At 53.7% G+C, this 15816-nt stretch overlaps 1 protein-coding gene across 1 annotated transcript in view; it reads left to right on the forward strand.

Moving 5' to 3' along the window:
* WIZ (WIZ zinc finger) overlaps positions 1-15816 on the forward strand; it is a 59525-nt gene that overhangs the window by 20823 nt on the left and 22886 nt on the right. The window contains 1 exon segment of the mRNA XM_075076022.1: positions 13501-13561. Within this exon segment, the coding sequence (XP_074932123.1) occupies positions 13501-13561 (61 nt within the window).

The raw sequence follows: 15816 nt of genomic DNA on the forward strand, positions 1-15816 counted from the left end.
GCATTATTGCTGCACACTTTCAATGTCCTTGTGTCATTGGGACACACTGGTTTCAACCCAGCCGGTGCTTTGTGGTTTTGGGGGAACCTAGCTGATTTTAAGACATGATGTTCTTGCTGCGGAAGCGTGGTGTCCTTGTAGGAGAACTCGTGGCACTTATCCCACCTGGGTTTGTTTCTAGGGTGCAACGTGGAGCTGAGCAGCTGCTTCCCTTCCTCCCCAGTGGCACCATGTCTGGTTTGTCCTCCTTGTAACTGTGTTATCTGGTGTGTTACTATAGTTTTGGGCTGGCTGTGTGGTCAAAATCCTTCCTTTTCTTGCTGTCTCCTGAAAATCTGCGTATCTGTGGGAAGAGAATTTTGGGGCTTGGCCATCAAGGACTCCAAGATAGAAAAAAGGGTTAGTTTAAGGACGGAGGAGCTGGGGAACGTATTTCTCCCCAGTTTGTACTGGATAGTCCCTGCAGAGATGGCCAAGTACAACCTTAATTCTAAGCCCTGGGTAGGGGCTGCAAATATTCTCATTTTATCTCTATTTTCCAGCAAGTGTTGCTGGTGTTCAGTCCCTTCTTGCTTATCTTGGGGCCAGAGTCCTGCTTTTCCACCCTGGGGTCTTCCCTGGGGTGTTTAGGGGCCCCCAAGCCCTTCTCTATGTATGATAATTGAGTGGAGGAAAGATCTCAGCATCTTTTTGGGCTCCATCTCACAATCCCTGTTGCTGGAGCCCAACGTGTCCTTGCCAGCCCCGACATGGGGGGTGAGATGGTGCCAGGCGAAGCCGCCCGGTGATTCTCCATCACAGCGATAAAACCAGGGCTTGGCACGGATGCCGTGCCAAGGCGGCCCCAAGAGCCCCTGCTCATGCCAAGGACCGAATCCAACCTCTTGGCTTGGTTTGAGGAAGCATCCGTGCTCAGCAAGCCTCGCCCATCAGCGTCGCGTGCTCTCCGGAGCGCCCCGGCACGTATGCCAGCATGATTAATTAGTGTTCCCAGGTCTTCGTGGCGGATGGTGGGTTTCTGTAACTGGAAAAGACAGCTCGTTACAGGCTGACAGCAACAAACAGCAAGAAGATCCCTCAGGAGCCTTCTCCGGTGGCCTTAGAGCATCCAAAACAGCCTTTGGGAATCTTCTCACCTGCTAACATTACAGGTATAAAGGAGCTGAGCCTTGTGGCTTCCCAGGGCTCCACCATCATTGCGTTTTCCGTGATTAAAACCCTGTTTTAATGATAGTGAAGCCAAAACCTGCCTTCAGATGGAGGAAAACGTTGATGGGAGTGACAGACGCGGGGTTGGAGGGACCTGGAGTGAAAAGGGGACGGCGATGTGAATCGCCTGCATTCATTGCCGGTAAAAACACTACCACTTTTATGGGAGCAGCCGAGATCTGCTGGAAACTTAATAGAGATGGATCCAAACAAGATGAGCTTGCAACAGAGTCTGGATGCCTTTCAAGCAGCTTGGAGAGAAACTGTTCTTTCATGAGATGCTGGATGTGTCCTCTGCTGACGAGGAAAGTTTTCTGCCGCCTGTCACATAAATCTTGCTTAAAGCTGGATGGAGCTGAGCAGGATCTAGAGGATGAATTTGCTTGAAGGCCTGATAACTCTAAGGGAAATAAAAAAAATTGAAAGGTTTTAAAGGATCGGAATCGCCTCTGAAAAGGCTCAATTTGGGCTCTTAGCTGCCGGTAAAAGACTTGAATGGAGGGCTGGCACCCTCAGGCAGTGCTCTTTCTCACTTGCCTTTTGTTTTTAAAAGGCTCGGTAATGGGGGAAATGCAGAATTGGAAACACCTCGGGTAGAAAATACCCTGTTAAACAGGTATTTGCACCCTGGTTTGCAGAGGGTGGTTTCCCCCGCGTGGTGCGGCAGCTGTAAAACCCGGTGCAGGTACTTGGATGCAGGACCCACCGCGGGCAGCATCCCTCGGAGGGAGACCATGATGCTCGGGGCAATCCCTGTCCCACCAGATTTAAGGGTATGGCCAGGAAACCGTGAGGGTTTTAAGCCGTAGAGGAATGGCCAGGTTTTACAGAGCATCCGCACCTGGTCCGTCAGCTTTGGGAGATGGCTCGGTGCCATGCCGGCGTGCTCGGGGCTGTACGAGGCAGGGATGGTTAAGGAGAGCTTGCAAAAAAAGATGTCATAGTGGGGTTGAAATGTCTTTTTAGGGGGTGGACTTAGAGCAGATGCTTCCCCTGCCCGAAGCAGGCAGCAGGCACTGGAGAGCAATCGGCGTTTAGGAGCTGGAGTTGCATCTCGACCCTATTCAAACCCCAGCATTGTTTTCTGAAGCACGTGAAGGTTTTGCTGGAGGTTTTTTCCAGGCTCAAAGCAGGAGGTTTTTGAGGCTGAGAGTTACCATCGCGGGGCCAAACGGGGTTGGTGCTGTCCTGAGAGGTGCTGTTGGCCAAGCGCGTTCAGCGCGAGTGATGCTGAGAGGTGGTAGCATTGTCCACGCGCGGCGGAGGAAGGAGCAGCGTCATCCTCCTGACCTGATGCAGGATCAGCCCAAGGTTTGGGGCGCTGAGTGTTTCCTTGCCCCACCATCTCATCCTGGTTCTGTGGGAGCCTCGGAAATACCACCAGAGCCTGGAATCCTGCAAACATTTGGAGTATCCTGGGATATTCCTCGACCCTGATTATCAGGCTTGTACCACCAGATTTTGCCTTTCTCTTGGAGGAAATACAGTGCAAAGCCTTGCCTCGCAGCGCCTGGAGCTTTTTGGATGGGTCTGGGCTCTGCATCCCCCCATGCTGGGGCTGGGAGCAGGGCATGGCTCCAGTGCATCCCCCCAGGCTCTGCAAATACCCTGAGAGCTAAGAAAACCCAAGTATAACTCATGTCCTCTGGCCGGGGAGTGCAGGGAGGCTGGAAATAAGAGCAAAGCTCCTCGCTGGGAAAGTGTCGGGTTCCCGCTCGGCCGTGCCAAGCTAAACAAGCCACGCTGTTCGTCTGCTCGCAGCAGAAGAGCTGGTTTTCCCTGTGGTAGCCCTTCCTCGCACCTGTTTCAGTTTTGGTTAATCTCACTTGTAGACCAGCGATGAAACCCTGCACGGGGTCTCAGCGTGGACTCCTTGACCTGTCATGCGTGGAGTTTCAGGGAGAAACGGCGGGGGGGGTTGTGTTTCATCTCGTTAAATTTGCCAGAGGTTTTCCAGCAGGGAGCAGATGCCTGCAGAGCAAGTTCAAGCTGCTGACAACGGGCTGGCTTTTCTCTGCTGCCTTTCAAAGTCATCTCTGAACTGCAGGTTGCAAACCACAACTAGCTAGATATAATTTTTTTTCTCTTCTATTTTTTTTGGTGGTTTTTTTTTTTTCCCTCCCAACCACACCGTTGGTGACTCACAGCTCCCATGTGATCGCCGAGTGCAGTAGGTCATCTGTCATCCGGCTAACGAGCTTCCCATCCCGTTGTGGTCGATCATCCCTGACTCTCTTCTGATTCCTGGGATTACCTCCAGCATTTTTGGCACAAAATCCCCATCCTTTTCCCTCGGGGTGCTGCTGCCTGGCTCTCCTCCACATCAGGGACCTTTCTAATGCACCCTTTGGGCTCAGGAGCAGGTATGGGACATCACCAGCGGCTCCTCAGGCTCTCCAGGAGACTCTTCAGTGCAACCCCTCAATATTTCCTTCCCAGTTGAGTCTTTGCCCCCATAGATGGTTTCTCCAGTGGCTTTCATGATCTTCCGTAAATCTTCCTCTGTGTTCACGGGTCCTGCTGGGTCTTTCACTGCTGTGATGCTTCTCCTTCTCTACCTTGAGTAGGTTGGTGTCGCTTGGTCTCCAAAGCCCTCGCAAACCTTTATCATTGGGTTGCGGTGGCCAAAACCATGGTGGAGACCCCCCAGCCCCCGAGGTCCCTTGGCTGCTGCGGGGACGTTTTCCGGCTCCGTTGGTCGTGGAAGGGTGCGGCCCTTCCTCCGGGCAGATGGCTCGTCCTCCCCGGCTCTGCTCTTTGGCTCGCAGACCTGCAGGTTGGCCTCTTTCTTGGAAAAGAAACCGCATGTCACTGTGCAGCTCTTTCTGAGAAGGTGACAGTGCCCAAATGGTCGAGGTTTGGGAGATAAAAATTTTAATGTCTTCTTGGCCAACCTGGGTGGCCCTGGCAAGCCCTACAGGGGGTGGAGGGACGCCGCTGCCCCGGGAGAGCTGAAGGGAAGCATTTGAAGCTGCGGTGTGGCTCCCATCCAGACATTTAACATCTCCTTTCCACCCTGCTGGGACTTCTCCAGCCCTTGGTGACCAGTGAGATGAGGCACCTCATCCTTTTTCCTCCTCGATCGGAGCTCAACAGGAAGGCGGGGTCGCTCGTAGAGCGGCTTCGGTGGGCAACCGAGTCATCCTGTGCCGCTCTTTTCTCCAAGGGAAATGTGCAGATGCTCGTGGTGGGATGGGTGCCTGAAGCTGCCGCCTCCCCTGCACATCCATGTTGAGGTCCTGCTGCTCCGGCTCGGGCGTAACGTGGCGCTCACCAGCCCTGTGCCAGTACAGCATCTCCAGTTAAGCCTCAGTTAGTGTCCTGCATCCAGATGTTTATGTGAAGTCTGTGAAATCGTGGCAAGCTCTCGCTGACCATAAACATCCCGGGGAGCGGAGCCAACGTCTCTAGATGTGTCATGCTTCCTACGGCTCCGTCTTCCAGAAGCGCGCAAAGCTTCCTGAGCTCTGCTGACTCGGGCAGCTTGAACGCGAGCCCATGCACACGAGCCAACAGGCGCTGGCTTAGTTTAGGGGTTTGTTTTTTTTTTTTCCTTCCTCCAGTGTGAGCAGTTTGCTTAAACCCAGCTGTCCTCACGGGACCCCTGCACTTGGGTCCCGTCTTGAGAATCGACAGCGGCGTTGGATGGGTGATTCTTTATTTCAGAGCCAGACACAAGGGTCTCTTAGGTGATTCTTTACTTCCCCTGAGCCAAAACACGAGGATCTCTTGGAGGATGATGAGCTCGTGCACAGGGAATGGTGTGTTTCAGCAGGAGGGTTGTTGCTCTTATCAGTGATCAGCGCTGGGAGAGAAGTGCTTGACTTGAGCGTAAGTGGACGGTTGGTGCCAAACCGATGCCAAAACTCCGAGCTTTGCATCGAAGGAGCGACAAACGCAGCTGCCGAGCACGCAGCAAAGACATTGCATCCCGGGGATGGCCCACGGAACAAGCTGGGGTGCTCTCGATAACGCAGGGGTCCCATCCAGAGAGGTTCGAGCGGCTTTTTGTACAGATGCAACACGCACCGATCTGTCCGGACCGGCAAGAATGAACTCTGGAGCCGCTGGATGGAGCGTGCCCAGGCACAGCCAAGCCGAGAGACAGCCAGGGTGCTGGGTCTGCGTTTCGAGGAGAAGAATTAAGCTTGGGCGTGACAGCGATGGCAGGGAAATCCTGCACGATGAGAAGTGAGCGAAGGATAACCAGGGCTCGTGGCATTGGGGAAACCCCCATGGAAAATGGGTGCTGGTGGGGCTGAAGCCGTTTGGTGGTGTTTTGTTTGTTTTTTTTGTCTGGGTCTGCGGTGCATCGCTTGGCCTTGCTTGCCCAAGTGGGATGCTGGAAAGGGGCTGGGGCTGGGGGGGGGGCGAGTCTTGCATGCCTTGCTCTGAGCGGCCGGTTCACTGGGACGAGCCGGAGCTCGCTGGGATGCTGAGTCAGCACATCCAGCGCCCTCCCCTTGCAGCCGTGCCGTTCCCCACCTCCATCTGCTGCAGAGACCACTTCCTGAGCAGGCGTTGCCTTTCCAACTGCTCGAGGGAGAACCGGTTGCGATAGTGGGGACAGGATAACCCTGGAACCGCTGCTGGTGACGGAGGCGAGAGGGACCCGCTTGTACCCGAGCGCATGGTAGGACGCGGGGCCGTGTGCCCATGGTCTCACGTGGGGTTTTGGGATCTGTGGTGTCCTGGCAGAGTGAAAACAAATCCTATTTTGCATCTAGAAATCAAAGAGGGGACCCAGTAGACGGAATCGACTCTGTGCAGGGTTGTGATCCTCCTCCTCTGTGAAAGGAGAGTGGAAGCCCATGGGCTTGATTTTAGGGCAGGTGGGAGCTGGAGAGGGAGACCTGTGCTTGTCCCAAAGGCCATCCATTGGGAAGGGTGGGCACTCACGCGTTGCCTCAAGGTTTCCTTGTGCCCGTTGAGACCTGCAGCCATCACCGCATGTTGCTGGTGGATGGGGAACGCAGGGTGGCTTTGGCCTGGAGCCAATGTGGCCTCCGGGGTCGTCTCCTCTGGGAAACATCTGCATGTTCATCCTCGCTCTGTGGCTCATGATTGTCTTTAAAATTTTCTAGTAACGCTGATATGGGGGTGTTGCAAGTTTTGGCAGTGCCCAGAGGCCTCCTGCTCTGGGGCTCCTGGTGGCGTGGTTTCTCTTGCCAAGAGCTTTCTGGACTTGGTAGGACCAGGACGTTGTCCCTGTCCTCCAGGTTGTCCTGGTGTCTCCCCAGAGGTTGTGCTGATCCCTGGCCTCCTAAATACCTTTCTGATGTCTTGCACCCAGCTCCTCTTGGTGGAGAGATCCTGCATGAGTCACTGTGGTGAGATAAGCGTCAAGCTGTGGAGAAGAGCTCTGACCTGCTCCTCTGGCAGTTGCCTTTGTCCCTCCCCAGAGGTATCTGCAGTCCTTGCTTTTTGATCCTGATCCCATCTTTCCCAGTAATTCTCTATGTTAGACCCACTGAAACAGCTCAGAAAATGAGCTGAGCTGGTGCAAGGGGTGACGGGGACGCGTGGTGCCGACAGGACAGATGGGACCACGGCTGCCAGCACTCGGTGCGCCGTTTGCCATGGTTTTGGAGCTGGTCTAAATTCATGCAAGCTCTACACTGCCTGCAGAGTCCTGCTTCCTCTTTTTGGGTCGCCTCCAGCATGGCTAAGCACCTCAAGGAGCCAGAGAGACTACGTATGGATGGCTCTGCCCCTGCTGGGATTACTACGGCTTGGTGTGGCCTCGGCGAGTCAATGGGAGAATAATCTGGTGTTTAGTAACAGCGGTGCAAGGATCCCATAGGATCCTTTGGCTGGGGAGCACCAAGCTGCATCTATTTAGGATGCTGTTATGCCTACGTTGGGTTTTTCACCTCGTTACGGGGCTGGACATCGTTCTTTCATCAGCAGAAGTCTGCTTTACCCCCTCACAGCAATGATAGAGTCCTCCAAGCTCCGGAGTCCAGCCAATGTCTCAAGATGAGCAAAGTCCCAGCCCAGGCAACAACCCCCAGGCCAGAGCGTGGGTTAAAACACGAGCAGCTCCAACCGGTGGGTTATTCATCCTGCTGCGACGAGCTGATCCCCTGGTGTGTGAGCCTGTAGCGTTCATCTCCTGGGAATAGAGCAGGCATGTTGGGGGACGTAAGTGTTTATCCACTCTTCATGGACTGCTGTCGCTTGGGCCCTTTGTGGTGCCTTTTTCCTGCCTGTGCAAAGTCCAGCAGCAGAAATATCAGCACCTGGGTGCTGGTTGCACAACCCTGGGCATTTCCAGCCCTTAAATACACAAACTTCCAGCACCCTGCACCTGCAGAGGGGTGAAGGGACCCACGTTGCTCCTGGGAAGCCCAAGCAGAAGAGAACGTGGAGCTGTCGGTGTCGCATGAACGCAACGGCACCATCCCCAGCTCTGTCAGCAGCCGCCGAAGCCTGAGTCAGATGAGACGCGGTGTGCTGCCAGCAAATTGTGCTTTGAAGAGCTCCTGTCCTCAAGGTCATCTGCCCGCAGGCTTAGGAGCGTCCTTAAATACTGCCCTGAACTGCCACGCGACGCAAAGGAGAAAGAAATGTCTCTCGTTTCTATCTGCAAACGGCCGAGAGCTTCCATCGGAGCAGGACCTGGAGCTGCGTGCAGGAAAACCAAACCCAAACGTGCCCGTTTTCAGGAGAAAACGTGACGTTAGTGTCACCGGCCAAGCCCTCCCGCAGCAAAGCCTGTCCTCGTGCCAGCTCGTCTGTATTCAGGAGTGTGAGCAAAATCTCCAGCTTGCTTCTGGCAAGCCACAGCAAGGGTTGGAGAACACGATCGTCTCGTCTGGCTTTGGCGAGAGCGTTTGGACACGCGCGTGAGACTGTGGGTGAAACGATTTCTGCTGGAGGGTGGCTGTTGCGAGCAGGAGCGACGCCGGGCTCTTGGGACAGAGGAGTAGCATCTACCCCAGGGATTTGGGGCAGGAATATCATCGAAGAGCTTGAATCTGACACGTGTAGAGCACCCAGGTTGCTCATCCAGGTGCTTTCGGTGGATGGGGGGATGCCGGGGTGCAGGCAGTCATCTTTTCTTGTGTGAGGGAAAAGCTCTGCCGTGGAGCATCTCGTGATGCTCAGGCAAAGCCCCTGCCTTCATGTGGGAGCTGTTGGTCCTATTTAGAGGGGGTTGGAGAGGAGAGAGCTGCTAGTTGTACCCTTGTTTGCAGGACCTCTGTGTTTTGCTTCTCCTGTCCCCTGCTTTCAGCCCGGAGCCGCCTGCCCCTGCATGGGGATGTCTGCATTGCTGAGCAGAAGTATTGATGGTGCCTTTGCCCACGAAACACCCCTGTTCGTACTGTAAACACAAGCCCAGCTCGGGCTGGACCTGCTGTGGCTCTGCCAGCATGGACGTGGCCTTGGAGCGGTCTTCTTGCATGGCTGCTTTGGGCTGGAAGAGCCAAGTTTGGGGCTGTGGGGTGGATTTGGAGATGGGCTGGTATGTGGGAAATGAAACTCCTGCTTCCCTGCCTTTCCAGTGAGGTCTTGAGGAGTTAAATGTCTCCTATGGCATTGGGGGCTGGAAAACTCACCCCATCCATTTGCCATCATATAGCCCCGTGTGACTGAACGTTTCCAGTGTGGGATTCCTCACTGCACTGGTGACAAACCCAAATCTGCGCCGTCCGATGCAGCAGAAGTCCCCATGGCTGGGCTGGGTGCTAGCACACCGGTAAAAACCCAGCTGCTCGGCGCCGGCACTGCAGCGGCACGGAGACGTGGCATTTTCCCACCGCTATTGAGCGATAATCCTGCTGTGCGGGTCCGTCTGCTGGGTTTTTCGGTACCGCCGGTTGCTCTCGTGTTTTTGGACAGCAAAAGGCGACGTGTTGAGCTAATTGTTTTTTTTTCCAGGTTATTTACAATATGTAGAAGCTGTATCAGCTGGTGGTGCCAATGAGTGATCCTTCTGGTACCTTTTGCTCTCAGACACCCAAGATTAAAATGTGAGCCTTAGGTAGGAGCTAGTCTTCAACTCCAGAGCTAAATCTACGCCTTGCAACATCTTGCGTTACTCGGAAGATGATGCAATAACTCACCCCTTGCCTAATACCATTGCTCAAATGGCGATGCCCTTCAGCCTGGCTGTAGAAGAGCTAAAATATCTCTTCTTGCCTCTTTTTTTCAGTTTGTTTAGATAGGCTGGAAAAAAACAAAGCCTGGGAGAGCATGTGTAGGCTCAGTGAAGGCTTTTTGGAGGCAATCAGCTGGTTTTGAGGGCTTTTGGAAGCTCTCAGATTGCTCAGAAAAGTTGTATTGCAAATTCCTGTCCAACTTGCTTAATTTTTGATGTCTGTTGAGTCTAGTTGTGGTCTAGGCCAAGTCATAACCCTCTGGAAGAAGCTCTTTTTTCCATCCCTTGGCTGGAGACCGGTTCATCCCACCCTCAGAACGGTGTCTTTTGGAAGTGCCGGTCCTTCTGCAGTGGAAACCCAGCTGATTTTTTGGGAGCTGCTGGAGGGCTGGAGTTGGAGCTGAGTCTCCTTCCTCATCTTGTACCGCTGGGATATGAGATGCAGAAAGCACATGGAGGCCAGGCAGGCGTCCTTCCTCCCATCCTGGAGGACTGCGTGGAAGGGAAACCTGTTGCGTTCAGGGGACAGAGCCTTACACAGTTTGATGTTTGGGAAATAATAGTATTTTAGTTTTCCTTAAAATCTTCACTCCTTTATGCTCTAGTAAACTGTCACTAGACACCTCTTGGGAGCTGGGTAGAAAACTTTCAGGAGAATATAGTTTCTTGGCTGAACACTTCAGAAGAGAAATCCTCTCCCTGTTTCAAGGTGGTCTAGCATCTTGATGGAAACCACTGTCCAAAAGTCTTTGCTTTAGACTCTTGAAATTCTTTGGGCCTTTAATCCTAAAAGCACAGAATAATTGAGGTTGGAAGGACTCTCCAGGGGTCTTTATCCCATCCCTGTGCTCAAAGCACAGCCAACTTCAAAGTTAGGTTGCTCAAGCCCCATCCAGTTGAGTTTTGGGCAACTCTAGGGGTGGAGATCCTCCACACCTCTGGCCTCTTCCAGAACTGTTCCTCTCCCACAGGGAGGAGTTTCCCACATTGTGACTTCCTTGTCCTCTTATTGCCCATGTCCAAGAGAAGTTTGGCTTCGTCTTCTCTACACCCTCCAATTAGTGGCTGAAGGCAGCATCTTCATGCTCTCATCTTGAAGCGGAACAAGCCCAATTCCACCAGCCTGTCTTCATCCATCACCTCCTCCAGTCCCCGATGGCTGGGGGCCTTCACTGGGCTGGCTTCATTGGATGTTGGATCTATCAACACCTCTGTTGCCTCCTGCTTGCTAATTATTACAGCTACCATTTGGTATGTCGTTAGTCTCAAAATACACGTTGAGTAGCTCCGGTACAAAATCAACTGGACTTTTTGTGTAGGAAGCATCTGCCATACGAGGAGGGGTGATGTGGAAGAGCACCCTGAAGTGCATCCTGGTGTCTTCTGGGGTGGTGGGGATGGTTTAGGCAAAATTTTTGCGCCTTGATATGCTCAAACCTCTTGAGTGGCTGTTAACCTCTGCTTATCAACCCTGACCTTGATGGTCTCGATGAGCTGGGGCTCTTTTGGCTCTTCTGGAGATGCTGGTATCTGTAAATCCATGACCTCTGAAATGCGTTATGTGATTAACCATCGCTGAATTTGTCTAGAGTTGGGTCTGCCACATGTAGGAGAGCTCCTGGTCTCCGCATAACCACTCACATACTGGGAAACTCACGGGTTTTCCCTTATCTTTGGCTTTTTGTGTGTGTTTTGGCCACCAGCTTTGTTGCAGGCTCATGTGATGACTTGATTATTATTTTTTTTAAATGTCCTGATGTCTGCCTGGGTTGTGTTAACTTCTGGAATAGAGGAAAAAACAGAGGAGAGATCTGTGGCCCCAATACGAGTGTGTTTGACCTCTTGGAGGAGAGACCGTGAGCTGAAAAATGAATTCAGATTTGCCGTGCTCTCCCGGGAGAAGCTGCAGCTACGCTCCTGTGGTTAGAGGAGCAGCTCTTGCTGGATTACCATAGAGGGTAAATTTGAGCCTCCTAGGTCCAAGACATTAAACTCCCTCATCTCTCGCTGTTTCCAAGAAACCAGGATTTGCAGGGAGTGCAGTTACGTGCTCATCAGGAGAAAGATAAATCACCGCATGTTTTCCTCTAAAGGAGACAGTTTCTAAAAATAGTCGCCGTGCTGGAGCTCTGGAGAACAAAAGAGTCCCTGGAAGGCTCCTGCCACTGTCCTTTCTTGGCGATTGGTGCTCTCTGCCCCTCTCCATCCACACGCTGGGGATTTATGGAAGTGTTTAAAATCTGCCGATTTGGGAGGGTTGGGTTTTTCCCCCATCCTTCCCCCCAGCATTCCCGCCCTGGCCCTTTGGTGACTCAGGCTTTCCTGAATGAATGCTGCCCGTCTCCCGTGACCTTGGCAGCTTGGCCCTGGGTCCTGCCGGCCTTTTGAAAAATGATTTTGAGGCCAAAAGGACCTAATCTGGGAGCCAGGGCTGCTGCCATCTCTGTAGGACAGGCTCTGACGGTGCTGATGCTGGTTAAGCCCCGGTGATGTGCGTGGTCCCAGCTCTGCATCTAGATGAAAGAGCTCCAACCCCATCATCTCTGGATAAGAACTACACATTGGAGATGCTCAGCCTTAAAAGTCTCGGCTCTAAGGAGGCTCTCTTCAGATGTCAGAAGGATGGGAAGCCAACTCTGGCTTTTCACGTCCCTCCTCTGCTTTTGGGGCAGGTCCTGCCCTGCCTCCCCCATCTCCCTAACCAGTGTGGTGACCTAAATACCACGTTCCTCCTGGTTTTACGGCACATAACCAGTAATCCATAGAACAAATGCAAACTGCGAGCGGCTGCGTCCGTCTCGGAGGGGATGCGGGTCAGTTTGGGCTGTAAAGGCTCTCATGGGCTGAGCCTGCAGGCGGTTGCAGCAAAACCCATCTCCTTCGCTGTGTGTTTCCAAAGCACTCCTTGTTTCCTTCCCAGGACGTGCAGGTTGATCCTGTTCTCTCTCATCTTTGTGTTCAACATTAATGGCTCTCTGGGTAGTTGGATGGTGCCTGGTGAAGGCTGAGCTGCTTCTTGCATGTTCCTTTTCTCCATGAGCCCCATGCGTGGCTGGTGCTGGGTCTGCACCCTTCATCAAGCTGGTGGTGCCTCCTTCCCATGGTCTCGTGGTTATTTCCACCGTGCTGGTGAGCTCCGAGCAACTCTTGGGCTGCTGGGCATTCTGTGACCCAAGATGATGATGGGAGCAGGGGTGTGGGACGATTCCTTGTCCTAGCAGCAAGCTTGCTTGCCTGGGGCTGGTTCACAGCAGGAAACAACGTGGATTCACTTAGCTACGCCTTGGCTTCCCCAAGCTCCCAGCCTTACCTGTAATAACAAGTGAGTCCTTGCTTTCCATATGGCTGGGAGAGGCGACACGTGGCTGGACCAGGTTGGGGGGGGATCCGGCATGAGGAGCAAGACCCCCACGTCCTGCCCTGAGTTCAGCCCCAGCTAATGAAGCCTCTGGGCCATGTAGGTTCTTTCCAGGCGTCTTTGTTGGACACAGGCATTCCTTCTCCTGAGGAAGGGTATATCTGGGTCTGATATATCTCGGCAGATCCTGCAGATCTTCAGGAGGCATTTGCCTACCTGTTGTTGCTGCCCGAAATCCTGCCTTGCGTCTTCTTGCGAGCAGGCTTGGAGGTGATTTAGCCTAGGAGCCGTCCTGGGGATTTGGCCAACACCGGAGTGAAGCAAAGCTCCTCCAAGCTCCAGATGATGCTTGGGCTTCTGGAGAAACCCTGGGTGCTGGTCCAAGGGCAGGGAAGCACACTGGGACCAGTGAGCCCCGTCTATAGAGTGGAGGGAACCAGTCGTCTTCGTAGGGTGGGCCAAGACAACCCTTGTCCAGCTGTTCATCCGCGGCTCCGTGCTGGATGCCTCTCCAGTGAGCAGGGGCGGCGGAAGCGCGGCCAGCGGCGTGTGCATCTTCCCGTTAAACTGCTTAGCTGCAGGAACGATTATACATCAAATAGTTGCGCGCGGGATTAAACCCTCTTAAGTGTGGCTTAGAAATCCTCCTGTAATCCGGAACTGGCTGTAGGAGGGAAGGACGGGCAGCAGGAGCAGAGGGGGTTTATCTGCTGGGAAAGCTTTTTTAACACACACACACACACACACACACACAAAATCACTTTATTGCAAGTTGTGTTGAAGAAGCCTCACTTGGGCACTGACCTTAGAGCTTTCCTCTCTGTTGCAGATGAGCCTGATCCTGCCCTCTCTGGTGCCGTCCCAGCCACAGTTCACAGGACCGAACTCGGGTAAGTTCCCAAGGGATGCCGTAGAGTGGGGAGCACCCGGGAGCATCTCTCCACTGGCTAATGGTACTCCAGTTACACAAAGCCCCAGAACATCTCCCTGGCTGTCCCTGAAGAGGGTTGTCCCACCACCGAGGACACCAGCAGGTCCCTTCGGAGCCAGCCAGTACAGTCCCCTCGCTGCAGAGCAGTGTTGGCTGCTCTAAATCCATCTCATTTGTCCTGCTTCCCAACAAACCACCCTGCTTCTGCCGATGATAAATTACCCCTCGGGGCCATCCCGGTTCCCCTTGGAGCTGCTGGGGCTGTCCCTGCTGTGAGGGAGAGATGTTGGGAGGTGGATGCTTGATTTGGTCATGTTGGGTGTCCTGAAGCTGCTAAAGGGTGTCCCAGATAGCTCTGAGCACCCTGGAAAAGGCAGATTTTGGGGTGCCAGCCCAAGGCTCGTGCAAGGCAAGGGCCCTTGTCCCTCATGGCATTGGGGACCCGCGCCTGGCTCAGAATCGCTCTCTGTCTTAGCTTGTCTAGTAACGCAACCAATGCCCAGCACGTTTTAATGGTCTTATTTTAGTATCTGCTGTTGGCTGATCCTTCCTGGGCCAGCGGTTTCCTTAGTGAGTTATTTTTAATAACGTTTGCAGGGTTTACGGTGCATATGGGAATCACATTTCCCTGATATCAAGCCACAGACAATGGTGAGCCCGTCCTCCAGTCCGCAGTAATTCCTCCTGAGTAAAAACAGGGAAAGGTTTGGAGCTGGGAGGGTGAGCGCAGGGTGGGTGGGAGGGTCGGTTCGCCCCTAAACTTGGCTTTTTCCAGGAACAAGCTGGAAATAAATAGGTTTAAAAAGAAGAGGAGAGAGAGGCAGTGCGAGAACCATGTGGAACTGGCAGCCCTGCTGTCTCCAACAAAGGCGCTTTGTTCTCCTGGCAGCACAACTTGACCCATGAGATAGTGTTTTGCTGGCCCTGGAGCAGCTACTTGCACGAGGTCTCGAGTCACCGGGCTTCTCCGGGTGGCAGGCTCCGCGGCCTGGCAGGTTTCTTCCCTAGGGATGGTTTAGTGGAGAGCAGGAGCCGGCATGTGGTGGTTTGCATCCGGCTCTTGGCCGTGCATCTGTGCCACGGGTGCTGCATAGAGAAGCGGGGCAAGAAGCTGGCTGTGGAGGACAGAAGCGGGGTTGCATCCTTAGGGCAGGGATGGGGACGTGGGGGAGTTTTGCCTCGCTCTGCAGCTCAGTGGACACCCCAAGTCTGCTCTGTCCCAGAGCTGGCATCTGTCAAACCCCTGTGAAGCTGCCTTCAGGGACACCAGGGCTCCTGGGTCGCTTGGATCCCAGTTCAGAAGCCTAAATGTGGGGATCTGGTGCTATTTGAGGCTTTCTGCTTCCCCATGGAGTCTCTCCCCACCCTAGCAGAAGGGCTTGAGGCTCTTAGATCCTGTCTCATAACTGTTGGTCCCATGCAGATGTCTCCAATCCCTCAAGGCATCTCAGAGAGCATCAAGTGCCTCTGTTGCACCATCATGGCCCTTGCCGTGTCCCTTCTTCCCTGAAAAAAACCTCCAAGCCCAACGCAGGACTTTCGAAACCACCAGGCTGGGGCTGCCCATGGGTGCGCTCAGCCCTTCTCTAACACCCAACACGTCTTCAGTGCCGTGGTGGTGCCTGCAGCACCCGTCTGGGTGGCATGGGGGCCACCCAGTCACACGGTGGGGCTCATGTTCTCCAGCTGCTTGATGGGGTCTTCCCAGCTTTGGGGTCCTTGCTGAGGGTTTGGAAGAGGATGGGGGAGGAACCGCCTTGATCCACTGTGGCTTGGGGTCTCTGCACAGGAAAGAAAGCCTTCCCACTCCTGCTGTGGAGAGGGATCACGCAGGGACTTTCATTTAAGCATGGGGACAAACCGTCCTTTGATCCCAGAGACCTTTGGAATGGTCCATGTTGACACTTACATCTATTTTTATGCAACTTTGAAGAGCTCATTGGCCTGTTCTTTGGCCTGATAGTGGTTAAGTGTCATCACTAAGAGCAAATATCTCTGTTGAGCTGGGTAAAAAGGAGGCAATAAGGTGCCCGAGCATCCTGAGAAGTTAAGAGAGGAAAGGGAAGGAGAAGCAGAGAGTGGGGTGGAGCGAGGAGAAGGTGACTTCTGGCCCGAGGCAGGAATTGGAGATGTGGTGATGGGAACCCAACACTCCTGTTGTACCTTGCCTGAATGTGGCAGAGCCACCGTAGGGAGAAGATACCGCCATTGCTG

The sequence above is a fragment of the Phalacrocorax aristotelis genome, chromosome 28 (genome assembly GCF_949628215.1).
Source record: "Phalacrocorax aristotelis chromosome 28, bGulAri2.1, whole genome shotgun sequence".
NCBI classification, from domain to species: Eukaryota; Metazoa; Chordata; class Aves; order Suliformes; family Phalacrocoracidae; genus Phalacrocorax; species Phalacrocorax aristotelis.